A 15,934-nucleotide genomic window follows, 5' to 3' on the forward strand; every position below is an offset into this window, starting at 1 on the left:
AAAGAAGTTCCTATTCTCGGCAAAGTCAGTACCAATCTCAGAACATAGAAACATGGAATGGAAAATAACCATTCCAAAGACTGGAGTGAGATAGTTGCTTAGTGTTGCCAATCAAAATTGAGACAGTTGACTCGGACATCATTAACATCAATGTTTAGTACGAATAGATAGGAAGTATGAAAATTTTTCAATATAACGCCACTGCCTTAGTGTCGTGCTAGACAGAGGAACATCGAATGTGTGAACTACAAAAAATTCATCCGTAGCATAGAATGTCCATTCCATGTTTCTATGTTCTGAGATTGGTACTGACTTTGCCGAGAATAGGAACTTCTTTATCAGTGCTATTGTTATGAAACAAAGAACATCTACTATCCTTCTCTAAGGTGTATCTCTCGCTATATTTTTCTCTTTAATTTCTAAATTTCATCAACAACACACGTACCCCATTGAAATTCCAAGAAATGACTTTAAACAATCTCATTTCGGCACATAATAAAAATTGTCACTATGAACGAGAACAATTAAGTAATTTGGTCCTTCTAAGAAATGGTACGCATATTTTTTTTGCGACTATTTTTCTTAGATTATTATACTATTTTGGAATCTTGGTTAGTTGTGTAAATTTTTAGAAAAACTTGCCGCCATAGTTTCCATACTTTTTTTAACAAAAGAATGAGGGAAAGTGGGCTGAACGGAAAAATCTTTCAAAATTTTATGGGAAAAACATATTTTGATTATTTTTTGTGTAAAAACTATAAGTATTCTAGGAGATTTAGGAATCGTGGTGGGCAGCAGTACTACTCAAGTTGCCGACACAAAAAAATTTACAAAAATATTTGAAAAATTGTGGCCGTAGTAACTTAAAATGTCATGAAGGTTGTTAATTTTCGAAGAATTTCTAAGTTATTTTGTAATTAAATAACAAAGTGAGCTGGATTTTTTTTCTTATTTTTTCTGAAGTAGTCACGACCATGTACACCCTACGGCGCCGGCTTATCGTTGAATTTTGGGACACGTTGTATATATATATATATATATATATATATATATATATATTCTTTTGAAAAAGAGTGTTACAAACTTTTACAATCTGAAATAACAATGAAGCGGGTGTAAATAAATGGGACAAGAGATACATCCTAAAAACCTGTTCCTCGTGCCAGATCTCAGTGTAAGCAGAGGAAAAATGTCAACGGGGTACCATACATATCTTCGTATGATACATGAAAAAAAAAACTGAGATAAAAACCTCAGAAAAAACTCTCTGTTTGCCCGTATAAGTGTAATGATGATGTATTTGTGTAAAGAATAAGCTGAAAATAATTGAAATTGAAGGACATCTTCTTCATATGACAAAATCCAAAAACTTCCTCCCATTCTTTCTACTATGATGGTTGACGAAGAATAATCTGAAAACAAAAAAGAAAGAAAAAAAAAACGAGAGGGGTGTATTGAATTTTATATTACTCATTAAATAATTTTGAAATTAGTAACCCATATAAATAAGTAAAATAAAACAAACTGCATTCAACAAAATTAAAAACACTACAACAAACTCAAAATTAACCCTTCAAATAACGATAATAATATACCAACAAACTGAAGATTAGGTGACTTACTGTTACAGCGTGTTATTACATCGTTAATAATATAAAAATGCTTGCGTTAGTTGGTACAGACAGGATGAGTATAAAAACACGACATTACACGTCCTCAAAGGTTCATTGAAAATGAGCAAGCTCAGGGTAATTTATAGCCATTCAACAGCTTGTAAAGAAACATAAGATCGGGAAGTGTCCTTCTGTCGCTAAGAGATCGCAGACTTAAACTAGTTCTGATAAAGTCAGTCATCACCTACGGAGAAATCTATTTTGAACACTCTCGACCACTACTATATGAAGGGCTCCTTACAACCGAAGCATACACAAGAATGCTCCTTACGAAAGAACAATAAAGATACCTAAATATCTCAATAGAACTAAATAATAATTTCTTATCTTTGTTTCTAAACAATCAAACTTACAAACCACCATCACTCAGTACACTACAAGAATGCTCCTTACGAAAGAACAATAAAGATACCTAAATATCTCAATAGAACTAAATAATAATTTCTTATCTTTGTTTCTAAACAATCAAACTTACAAACCACCATCACTCAGTACACTACAACTTTACCCTTTATGCATTTCATTTTCGTCGGACTATGAGTTGTGTGGCTCTGGCGAGGTTAAATGACCGAAACCATGGTCAACATCTATGGAATGGTATTTCTGAATACTTTAAATTATGGTTTGTTCGATTAAATTTAATATCAGTCTCATACAGCTGATATTATTTCCTTTATTATTCTCTTCGAATGCTATTTACTACAACGAATGTAATCTTTCATTTCACAACGGCTTCCCCACCATATGCAGAGAAACTAATCAACCGATATCATTTTCCGACACAATAATCATTTGTTCCCTTTATCTTTCACTCAACATCCATGGATTTTCATCATAAAATGATGCGATGGAAATTGTTGCGGCATAGTTGTGTGATTGTCTTGAAGTGTGTTGATCATATATTGGTGAGATAATACTAATCCTGGCGGTTTTTTTAATATGGACCGAGGTGAGTGTAATTATTTCTATGTTGGATAGGGGAATATTCGATGTTCTATATGTTATAAGTCGTATGATTTTTTCCTGATGTATCACTGAGCAACAAAATGATAGCTTTGTTCTTCCACCTAAGGAAAACATGTTTTTATAATCTTGGTAGCTAATGAATACAGGGTGAGTCTCTGAATCGTACAAATATTTTAACACTTTTTCCTTTACCAATTTTTCCGATTCAGTCCTGATAAAAAGATAAAGCCATTTTTATTTTTCAAATGAGCTGTGGCCCTGGAAAAACAAAATTAAATCAGTGACACTATACATCTGCGGATCTTTTAAACAGAGTTGTATTCAGATAAAGTACCCAATTTTCCAAATTTTACAGATAGATACATTTTAATTTTTGAACATCAAATTACTCGAAAATACCGCATTATACGAGAAAATGTCCCTTTTGACACTTGTCAGAAAAATAACTTTGAAAGTGATACTACTTATATACGTAATTTTGAATGAAAACTTATTTCCATAATGAAATTGCAAACGAATTTTCACAACAATTTACATTCAACAATGACTGAGTATTATAAAATACTCAAATAAATTAAGGACAATTGCTCACTTGTCATTATATTTCCTCCCATGTAAATAATCGCCTGATTATTCTAGATAATGGAAATAATAGCCAAGGTAATAGCCCCCAATCTGTCTGAAATTGAGTATCAGAAACAAATTTCTCAAGCCCGTGACCTGATAATATACTTTGGGACAGAGAAAACAGAACACTGGCTTTTGAAGAATTTATAGATTCTCTATGAATATATTTGTTAAAGTCATGATTATGGAGAGTGGAGAGAACAAGAACGATGGCCGTACTAAAAATGTGTCTCCAAAAACGGGGAACTTAGGAGTCGCTGAGATCGCTAGGTTGGGGGTGGGGATTTAAGGGTCAACTTGAAATGAATAATGAACAGCCTTCATTTTATTTCAGGTTATGTGTCATTTTACTTTTTTCTGATGATTTTTCAAATTCGTTTCTTCTATAATAAATAAGAATTTTCTGAATTATATATACAATAAAATACAATTCACATTATAAAAGGGACTAAGAAATCAGTTTTATTCATTCATGATAAATGACAAAATCAATGAAATTCAAAAGAAACCACTGATCTAAAAAATGATACCTACATATTATGTTTATCATTATTTATTGAAAACAAGATTTGTTAGTTGGTTCAATGTAATCTCAAAAATTATATACATTCGCAGTGAGGAGTAAAACATATCAAGACAACAAAAAGTAGCAATCTCAGATTTATCACTTATTAGAACAGATTCAGTTTTCAATACTCAGCTGAGAACAGTTATTCAGTTATAAACCATATATTATGTTATGCCAACAAAATTCTTCAAGAATATCCACTTCTGAGCCATGTAGTTTTATTAGTTAGAGATATTCTTATTCAGAAGTCCACTTCTCACGAGGGATGACAATTTCGATTTCGTTTATAATGATTCCATCATCTTTTTTGATATCTTCTTCGCAAAAGTGCTCTTGACACACAAATTGATTCCGAGTCGATTCTTGAGGTGTGGTTTTTTTCAATTCTTTCTCAAAATGTACTCGGAAAATTTATCTCTTCTCCTTTTCTTTCCGATGCCAAAACACTCTTACACTAGTGCACGCTTCAACAATTCACCATGATCATATGTTGTTATCTTATCAAAAATCGAAAATAATAATGTTATTCTGATCATCTGCCACCAGGAAGACAGTTCACTCAGCCAACTTCAACTAGTTTGAATCAAAATTTCGTCATCCCGTGATCACCAGCGCACCTATTGGCAAAAACAACTACCCTATTAGTACATATTTTAGGGGACAAAAAATCTATGGTCTCTAAGCAGCGATCCTTCTCTCTACTCTCCATAGTCATGATGAAAAAGGATGAGTTTTCCATTCTCATAAATAATGCAAGCCATAATTGTGTTGATCAATTCTCATTTAATTGTCTTATAGTTAGGGAGTCGAAGAGGGAAATTCGGGATTTACTCGAGCGTATCAGATTAATATAAGGGGACATACCTTGGACCCTGTAGAGTACCTCTACCAAAAATTAAATCTGTATATAGGGGGAATTGTCTAGGACAGCCTGTCAGAATAGTAAAAAAAATGATCATTGTACATACTCGAGAGTGTCAGATTAAGATATATGTGGTTGATTACATATTGAAAAGTATATATTCTCTTAATCTGACAATTTAAGCGTGCCGAAAATGTGTGGGAGGGCGCCAAAGTTGCAAAAAAAACGTCACGTTACATTCTCGAGCGCGTTGGCGTTTTTTCTTATTTTGAAGCTAATGATTCAAGAATAACGGAAAAAATATAATCTGATAGTTTTAGCAAGCCGAAACAATAAAAATTGGCCATAGAGGTCACAAAAATAAGTTTTTTTGAATTATTTCCTTCCCTGGGTTTCAAATCCTTTTTGCATTCATCATAAAAGTTGTAGAGCATAACATTTTCTACAAACTTTGTCCCAAGAAATTTTTTCTACGTTCAAACGCTTTTGAGATATATGGCGATTAATGCGAGGTGTTCAGAGATACATGCTGAAGCGACAATTCACTCCTTGGAAAATAGTACATTCTAAGGTTCAGACACAGACAACACTAAAATTTTCGAGACTAATTTCGAAATTGTCATCATAAAAATAGGGTACTCTAACAATTTGTGAAAATCAGCTGATTGTTCGTTACCGTGGGGCACACAAAGCCTTTTATTAGCACTATAAAGAGGCATTTCTAAAAAAGCTATAGTCTTATCACTCTAATCAAATGTCGGGAAGAACATTTTTTCCAAAAACATGCACAAAACCCAATATTCGACCAAAACAGCACGCGAATCAATGTAGGAAAAAGCTTGTGTGCCCCACGACAGCGAACGCTTAGCTAATTTTGACAAATCGTTAGAGTTCCCTATACCTTGTCATTTTGACAATTGGATGAATGTAGATTAGACTGGGATTCTACATTGACCTTGCCCTTTCGCATGTTTGGCTAAGCTTCTCGCCCTTATCGCCCTCTAACTCGAGAACGGTTAAGAGTATGTAAAATTGCTTCAGACAAAAGTTGTGTAGAATTTTATTATCTACAACTTTTATAATGAATACAAAAACGATTAGAGGTACAGGCAGGGAAATATTCGCAAAAAAATTTTTTTATCATATTCAAAGTGTCAGATTAAGAAAACCCCTCGTGATTAGTGTCAGATTAATGGGTCAACACGTTTACAACACCGAGATAAACATCTGTATGAAAATCTGACACGCTCGAGTATGCACAAGTAACGATTTTTTTTTACATTTTCAAAGGACCGCTGTGACCTTGCGTCACGTCTAAATTGTCCGTCCCTTGAGAAGTAGCTTCCCTTGGGTACAATTAACATATTGTCCAAAAATCTGACACGCTGGAAAAATTTTTTTTTACCATTTTCAACTCCACCGCGCAAACTGTCAGATAAGCATGTATTCATTATCAGAGACACGTAGGGCATATACAGTATCTTAATCTGACACGCTCGAGTATGTACACCTAACGATTTTTTTTACATCTTTGAGACCCTGCAGACGCTTTCCCCACCGCTGAAAGTGCATACATCATAGAAACTTTCTTTCTTTTTACCATCTAATCTTCAAAATCCATTAGGTCTCCATGACGCTCGAGTAAATCCCTATTTAGCATCATCGGCTCCCCAACTATTACAATACGTTCTAAAGAACGTGAAGAAGTGAAAAAATCTTCAATAGATTTGCAATTATGATGAAGAACGAATGTTGGGCTGATGCAGTAGGCTTGTTTGTTTTTTAGAGAAATAGCCACAGAACGTTTGGACTTCTTCAGACAGTCCTCTGTTTGTCTTACTCGTAGGCACCGAAACGATCGAGATCGACTGACTCGTTGGAGAAAACGGTTGAATCTTGAATTGAATAACGTATTAAATCTAGTGATGAATCCAGATTATCTTTGGGCATGCATTAGGGCCGTGCAAGGGTGAGCAGGCAACGTGGTGAAAGAGATCCTCAATTTTTTGTGGACAGGTATGTGCACCACACTATCGAAATCATAGTATGGAGCTATTGCTTATGGAAGTAGGACACCATTGGTATTTATCAGAAACAACATGACCATCGTGCGATACATCATGAAGAAGTGTGAAACACATATTCAAACCAATTCACCAACAAGATAATGCAAGACCGCATGTAGCCAGAACAACTTACGCTCATTTTGAAGACTTTTTTTTCTTAAAGCAGGCGTACTGAATTTCTTTTCTTAAAATGAATAATGATAAAATTACATATTTCAATAAAAATTTTATAATTTCATTAAATTACGTTAATATTGAAGGATTTCATAATATCATGGGAATCATCCGTAAAAGAAAGATGAATCTTCAAAATCATAAAAACTTTTTTTATGTTAAGTGGCCCTTCTACGCCTTCGTATTCGTAGTCGAAAAAAGTTTTTCGAGTGAGCATATTTTAAATGTTCGATAAAAGATTAGGTGTAATCTACATGTGCTCTAGTTGCATTTGGAATTATATTGTGATCTTATTTTCATAATACCTATCACTCTTTTTTTTGATATAAAAAACCGTTATAAACAATCGTTTATTGTTACGTTGACTTGGTCGCATGTTATCTTCAATGGACTTTTTAATAATCGTAATTGACACATATGTAATCTACTTTACTCCTGGTATTCATTCATATACTTATAAGTTAAAATCTAGCACTTATCCGGTTATTTCAGGTTTTGATCTCAGTCGAGTATGTTGATCATTGAATTCCTAGATTTCCTCTTCGAAATTTCCAGGAAGCATTATGAGAATTTTTATAGAATATATCATCGAGAAAAGTGGGTAACAATAAACAATAGGTTGGGCGACATTAAAACAGGAATCTCATTATCTTGAGTAATAATTTTGGAATGTACCTATTATACTTCACAATCTGAGATAAAGATAAACGATCTCAAACAGTTGCTTCATAATCCAAGATCAAAACAAGAAAAATAATATTGGGCGTTCACAAACGTTGTGCATTTATTCAAAAGGGCGCTGCGCTACAGCAGTCGGTTATTTGGATGTTCAAGAAAGTTAGAGGAAATTGGACAAATCATAAGATTCAAATTGCACATACTATATTTACTGAATACAAAATTGTTCAGAAAGCAGGATGACATAATTTCGAAGGTACGATGACACCCAAGAATTTAAAGCTATTTTATGTTTATATCTTTATTATCATGAATGGTAGTACAGAAGTGATGGACAGTATGTTATAGTTGCCAGACTGTAAAAACTACCCTCTTATTGGTAAATGTATTGTTCTGATAACGATCATTTTAGGCAATAGAAATAAAAAATTTCAGATTTTATTGAAAATATTTCAACATACATATATTAAAAGATAAATGATTCATTTCAATTCTTATAAATGAGTATTCAATATAAATTTTCATAACCAATTTTCAATAACATTCTTTTCTGAATAATATCTGTTATTTAATGCGTTTCTATTTTAAAATATTCCCAAAACATTAATAAACTAGGATTCTTGTTGCTAAAAATTGCTAACAAGCTAAAAATGGTCTCAAATATCGGTAAAATGAAGATTGCAACAATTTTTCGCCAAGGCTTTTGAGGATTTTTGAGGTATTTTTCAAATTTTGCAATCCATTTTAAACTAGACTCGACAATAAAATTGCCAAAGCTAAAAAAATGTTTATTCGTCGATGAAAACAGATTATATGGGCGTGGCAAGCCAATTCTGCCTTATTTTAAGCTGAGTAGGAAAAATTACTACAGTCAGAACAATTTTGTCCGATGCAGTCACCACAGTGGAAAAAAAAACAAAAAAAGTTGGTTAGCAATTTTTAGAAAGCACGGTTCTTTTTTATCTAATTTGCCTAAGCTATTAATGATGAAATTATAACAGCAGTTCAATGAGGAAATTGTTCAAATAAAATCTCAATTTGTAATTTGTTTGACAAATCAAAAAATTAGTGTCTTGTGTGCTTGTATCCGACATCGCTTGCTTAGGGTGCTAGAACCTTAAAAATGGGCCTATCAATAACAGTTTTTCCAAGTTCCTAACTTCCGAAATGAATATAGTCTGGATCATATAAGATATATCAGGTGTATCTACCTCTTGTATGAGAAGATTACAAGAAAATAATTTCAATACGAAAAAAATTATACCATACAAGAAATATGTTTGAAAAAGATATTCCCCATTTTGGATTGAAAACTGCCTTTAGTGGATCCGAAGAATTAAAGGAGAGTGATTGATACCCACAAATAATAGGTACCTAACATTTGGGAGTATTATGGTATTCATATCGGAAATTATTCGGGAAAAACATCTAGCACCCAAGTTCAAAGGAAAAGACCTCTTTATACTCTTCAACGGGATTTATCCGATCTTTGTTTTTATTTTTTCATAATCACCCTGAACTCGTCTCAATACCAACAGTCGCAAAAAACTGACTGCGTTATTTTGGCGAATTCATTCCAATTCTCATGATGCAAATTACATGGTTCCAGACTTATCATCTTCGTCGAATTTGCATAATATTATGAGAAGTTTCCATCAACACCATCCTACATAAAACGGTCTCTATAGAAGGGACTATCCACATAATTCTGCATCACTGATCTATTGAGCAATAATAACAGGTTTATATGTAGGTATTGAAATTTCATCATGATTTAATTTCGCATATTTCGAATCTAGGTGAAAATGGAATAGCCTTCGAAAATAAAACGTATATAATCCTATGTGATTTTTATTTGAACAGTTGGAATTAATAAATGAATTAATATATGCAAATGGACTTGTATAGTGCTCCTTTAGTAGCGATAGCATCATCTTATTCATAATAATTTCTTTTATGCACAATAAGATACCTTTTCATAGAATTACCTTCAGTTAAAGAATTCTGACCTAAATGTTGATAATATGGTTTTATTATTCTCTTGAGATTTTATTACTATAATATGATAATGAACGCCTACATATTTAGTAAGAAAAGATGAACACACTGGTTTTCAATTATATATTTAATCAGCTATCGATTTCGGCAAAATACTTATACCATCATCAGGCTGTCCTGAAATGACACTCATGTGCAAAAGAAAAACAAACAATTCAAGAAGACCTTACTGTCATGAAACACAGAAACAAGCTGCAACTCACAAGATGTAGTACAAACATAAATGAATTTTCACTTAAAATGGAAAATTTCATTAGTCCAAGACATAAAAATTAAATTTTCCATTTTAATTGAAAATTCATTTATGTTTGTACTACATCTTGTGAGTTGCAGCTTGTTTCTGTGTTTCATGACAGTAAGGTCTTCTTGAATTGTTTGTAGTACAAACATAAATGAATTTTCACTTAAAATGGAAAATTTCATTAGTCCAAGACATAAAAATTAAATTTTCCATTTTAATTGAAAATTCATTTATGTTTGTACTACATCTTGTAAGTTGCAGCTTGTTTCTGTGTTTCATGACAGTAAGGTCTTCTTGAATTGTTTGTTTTTCTTTTGCACATGAGTGTCATTTCAGGACAGCCTGATGATGGTATTTATGGTAAGTATTTTGCCGAAATCGATAGCTGATTAAATATATAAATAAAAACCAGTGTGTTCATCTTTTCTTACTATAATCTACACGCTGATGGAGAAATACATCAATTGCCTACATATTTAATTTGCCTTCATTTAATCAGGAATAGATATATTAATGATAAATGAATCCATACAGCAAGTTCTGAAGGAAGTGATGAGGTAATTTTCTACTCACCAAATAATTAAAGGATACACTAATTGGTATACAATCAAATGATCAAAGTCCATTAAGGAATTCAAACCAAACAGTCAGAAGAGAATCCTCATTGCTTGTAATTCCTTTGTCATACATTTTATTTTTTTCGAATTTCAAGCTCGTACAACATGCAATCGATCATAATATCTTTCATGGAATAATCTACAAGTACAATCTCCATTTATAATGAAAATTCAAGATATCTTCCTTATAATAGGACATGATATGTAAATTATAAATCAAGGTTTTAAAATTAAATTGATATTAGTCAATATGTTTACGATCGGTGATCTTGAATATATTCTGACATTTCCTAAATTTCTTGACTTAATTGTATATTCTTCTAGAAGTTTTCATTTCAGTTTCTTAAATTAGCTTTATTTCTCAAGAAAAATAGTTACAATTTGGAGAAATCAACTAATAGATTTTTTGAGAAATGTTTTCAGATAGGTAGATAGGCAAGATCCTACACGAAATTCTGAATGATATTGAAGTGGAGAAAGTGAAACTCAAAAGCTATGGATAATCGTCAAATTCAATGCCAATCATATAAAACGAAAAAAGGTGTTCCTCTGGAAATAACAGTGATGTCGAATTTCAAATATGAAAGTTACAGAGAAGAATGAAAATATTTTAGCTAGAAAATTCTAATGCCACATCTTCAGTACTTTGTGAAAAATTTTAGAACTGAATTTGATTTATTTTTTCTGAAACACCTGATGATTAACCTTTCGTGAATATCCCTGTATAATGGAAATTCATGTGTTTTTCCAAGATATTTATAAAATATCTCTGGTTAATAAGAAAGATTCAGCTAGAAAAATGACATAGCATTATTAAACTGATAGTAGTTCAACATATCAATATGTTATACACAAATAATTGATTCTGCCAGTTGTTTCGCATTGAGGAATAGTTTCTGATACTATAAATTTTTGTTAGGTTTGTGCATTGCGTTAAGCATTATTTTCATTAGAATCAACATGCTGTATATGTCGAAAACCATAAAACTTTCAGCTATCACAGCTGTGAGAAAACAATAGTTGATGGTGGAGATAGTCCAGTTATTCTCTATCTTAACTATGTATCTATAATTTGTGTTATTCAATATAATAAATAATGTTTTCAATCTACGAATCGATTCCAGTAAAAATTTTCAGACAGATACTTACAACTCTACTAATGGTACATAAATATTGAATTGATGTGACCGATGAAAATCCATAATTGAACTTAAAACTAATTATATGATTTTTACTAACATTAATTGTTTAACGACACGTGTTTTACTATAACAGTACCATCTTCAGGTGGGTGAAGGTAAACAGTTTAGATGTTTGTAGATCTAGCACCTACATAAGTTAGTGACATAAAAATACATCTGTACAATAAAAATTATATATACGATTAAAAATTTATTTGATTGAATTGAATGTAAGTCGTGAATGTACACCATAAATTAGTGCTTTTACTAAAAGTCTTTTCAACACCTATACTTAATCGCATAATCTCTACTGAAACCTTCGCATACAATACCTAAAACCTAAATATCAATGCATCTGAATGCAATTGCCACATAAATATATCTTTCGTAATCCTGTCGACAGTATTTGAGGATTTCCGATAGATAATTACTATGATAACGTCATCCATTCATCAACAATTATTATGGAGGTGAGAATGACCTCGACAGAGAATTCGAGTGCATACGCCAGACTTTATTATGATGATGGTTATTTTTAAGAAATTATATTGAGTAATGATGTGAACTTGACTAATATCATCATAGTTATTCTTTCTACTTATTATCCGCCACATCTGTCAATCTTCAAAAGATTTCTGCAAGTAAAAATTCTAATCGTTTTCAGAAAACGTTATCAAGGGTTTGTTCATAGTAGAATATTATTATTAGATTGAGTATAGTTCCAGGGGCGGATGGGCTACCTCGAACCGGCCCGGGAATTTTCTTCCAGACCGGCCCACTTCAAGAACGAAAAAAGTAGTTTTAAGGTGGGGGTTCAGTGGAGTAGCTAGCATGAGGTGCGAGGTGCCATCAAAAAGACGTTTTGATGAACAGCCCCTGAGGATGGCACCTGAAAAGCAATTTTCAATTTTTTTCTTACAATTCAGAAAACTGTCAAAAAATTGAGCAGAAATTTTGTGGGAGCGAGAAGGCGATGAAAAAATTGGGCGATGTTCCCATATAATTGCAAGGATAGAAAAAACACCTCTAAAATTGTTTTGTTAGAATACTTTTGAAAAATTAATTTTTGATAGCTTGATTTATTTTGAACGAATAAATTCTCTCGTCATCTCATGCTTTAAGTGATGGTTTTTACCTAGTTGGCGGATATCATGTTGAAATAATAGGGAATCACCAATCACCACCAATTTTTTTAATTGCCTATAGAACTCAATTTGATTTCTGTCCGTTTCCAGGTTTCTAAGAAAAAATTAAACATTTCTTTTCATTCGCCATCTTCAGGGGGCCGTATATAGGCAGCTCAGCTGCTCAAAAAAAATATATGAAAGACTCACTGTTTTTCGATTATAAATCAACCCTTAAATTAACTACTCATTTACAACCTGTATGAATATATTCATAATGTAAGTTTTATATTTATTTCAATCCATTTTATTCAAAACAACTCTGAGGAAATAGCACGAACGGAAAATGTATTCATGTTGTCTATAGGTATGGTTGAAAAAATTAAATTTGTCGAATTAGTTTTATTTATTTTCTCACATTTGACAATATTTTTTGAACCCTACACAACATGGATGCATAGTTTCCTAATTTCGATTTCAAATCTCAACTGAAAAAAAAAGTTAGAAATAGTCTCTATGTACCATTAATTTCTAAGTCAGTCTACTCGGAATAATTTTACCTAATTTAAAAAATGTTTTTTTTCCATAATACTTTTCCATGCTTATGTTAGATAGTTTTTCTGATATCATATTTTGATATAACTTAAAATATCATTTATTACTCACAGGTTTCGCTCTACGAATAAGGTACAAAATCCAGTGACCACTTACGTGAAACACACACTGTACCTACATAAATTTTTGAGGAAACATACAGTTATTCAAAACTGAAATAAAATCTATAATAGAAACTAGTGATACTGCAACTACACCCTATGTTGCTAGTTTCGGTATGTGGAAAACACAAAAACTGATAAAAATGATAATTTTGACATTAGAAACATGAAAATTGATTTTTTTTTTGATGAATAAGAATGCTTATTTATTATATCTACCTATAACTCGTTTCAGTGTAGATTATAGAAGGCGCTAGATCTCCAAGAAGAGACTTATCATTTTAGAAAATGTATTTTCTAACAGGATTGAATTGCAATTTAGGTATGCATCTTCAAATACTAAGTTGGCCGACATAGATTTTTTCGTGCAAGCTTCTGTCGAATAATATCATTCCTCTGTTTTTAATATCACAATACCAAACTTTACATTCACAGACCGTGTCCCATGGACTGGCGACTTAAAACATTCGTATAAGGCAACTTTAGCATAATGATCATACAACCACGTGTAGACTTTTTTGCAACTGCTGTAGTCTGTATTATTATTACGTTTCACCCTATTTATGCCAGTTTTTCAGGAATATTTTACTTCTATCGGTATTATAATACCGATAGTAGTCTTCCCAACATTCATTTTGAATTTGATTTCAATATTCGTAAAAATAAAGTTGATCGACGTAAAACATGTTCCGCCTAAGGCAAAAAAAATGGTACCTTCCCGGTTTCCCGGCGGTCCCATCCGCCCCTGTATGGTTCAAATCATTGAAATCATGTTTGATTTAGTTAGAGAATCTTTGTTCGTTCAGAAAAGCGTAATATGTTATTACTTATTATACATATAAAACTTTTGCCTTTGTAAATGGTCCTGTGAATATTATTGGTTGATGAGGCTATTTCCATAATTTTCCATACTGACAGAAAATTATCTCAAAAACTATGTACTTCAGTGAAAATGTTTGAAATTAAAGTTGTTAGATACGAGGAGGAAAAAGAATGATCATAATTATTTATTTTTTAACCTTGACTTGAATTCAAAAGTTTCGAACAAGTTACCACTTTTTCAGGCTGTAATTATTGCATTTTTTGTTACGAAAAATTGAATAACTCTGGAAAGAAACAGAATGAATAAATAATTACTGTTTCGATAAAATAAATTTGTAAAAGTGCGCACTTTTTAAAATTCCTTCCTTACGCTAATATCTTGCCGAAGAAAAAACATAGTACTGAATTGTGGAACTTTCTGAGTAAACAGTTCAACTTCTCTTTATATAAAATATATCATATGATGTTATAATAAAAATTCCAATCCAAACCAACATTGAAATTGAAAAACTAAATTTTTTTTGGATCAAGTCTAATTCGAAAAACTCGTTCATTTTTTGAGCTCAATCATAAGGTTATTAGTTATTATTTTGAGTAGCGCAATTTGGGTTGATATCAAGAAAGACGATTTGAAAAACGATGCAGCACCGTATGCATCATGTATCTGGATGCACCAGAGGAAACACATTTTCACCGGCGCGAATTGTACCATTTTCAGCACATTGGAGTTATAAACGAGCTGTCCGGGTTCATTTTTGAATCTTGACTAGTAAAAGGCTGCAGTCAGTTATGCGAGTTTAAAGGAAATCGACCCCTCCCGTACTGGTACTTTTGAACCTCACATTAAGCCAACCCCGTCCTGTCCGAGTAGTCCCTTGGAAGTCAGAAAGGAAAGAGGGAAACAGCTTCGTCCTGTCCGCCAAGTTCTCAACTTACTGGAATTATTCTGACTGGTGGTGTGAAAGCCTCTAGGAAGACAAAAACGGAGCGGAGAACCAATCCCACTCTTACGATACTGAAAGTCTTGGTTCTGGCTGACGAACGAGTTGGGAACATCCGGGGCGCACTCTTACACTCTGTGTCTAGGAGGACGGTTGGCTATTTCCATATATTGAACTGTACCCTTATTTGACTGATGCCCGTTTATATTTCTTTGAATTGGTGGTTTTTATGATTGTCCGGGGTTTTTGATTCTTTTCATTGTATAAAACTTAGTATTTCAACAAATTCTTCATGGTTTATTTTATATATTATGTCGAAGAATAGAACTTGCAAAATATAATTTTGATTTATGTCTTCCCGGTTAGTAAATTTTTGATTATATTATATTCGTCACATTTTGCAGATAGTACCTTTGTAGTTAGCAAGGCAGAATTCTAAAAATAAAAATTCTTCAACTGACACAGAAAATATAGATTTCGATGTTTGAAAAATAAATCTCAACATTTTTAATCCCCTTATTATAATTTGTGAATTGCTAGTGCCATCTCGAAGGGCAATTGGAAGTAAACGAATCCACAAATTTTCATCAAAATCGGACTATTCGTTCTCAAATTATGGA

At 32.4% G+C, this 15,934-nt stretch overlaps 1 protein-coding gene across 1 annotated transcript in view; it reads left to right on the forward strand.

The window, feature by feature from the left end:
• Positions 1 to 2,470: 2,470 nt before the first annotated feature.
• Positions 2,471 to 15,934, forward strand: part of LOC123316164 (peptide transporter family 1-like) — an 80,051-nt gene continuing 66,587 nt past the window's right edge. The window contains exon 1 of the mRNA XM_044902161.1: positions 2,471 to 2,622. Within this exon, the coding sequence (XP_044758096.1) occupies positions 2,613 to 2,622 (10 nt within the window). The 5' untranslated portion in view covers positions 2,471 to 2,612. The remainder of the gene's footprint in view (positions 2,623 to 15,934) is intronic.

This window comes from Coccinella septempunctata, chromosome 1 (genome assembly GCF_907165205.1).
Source record: "Coccinella septempunctata chromosome 1, icCocSept1.1, whole genome shotgun sequence".
In the NCBI taxonomy this organism is placed as follows: domain Eukaryota; kingdom Metazoa; phylum Arthropoda; class Insecta; order Coleoptera; family Coccinellidae; genus Coccinella; species Coccinella septempunctata.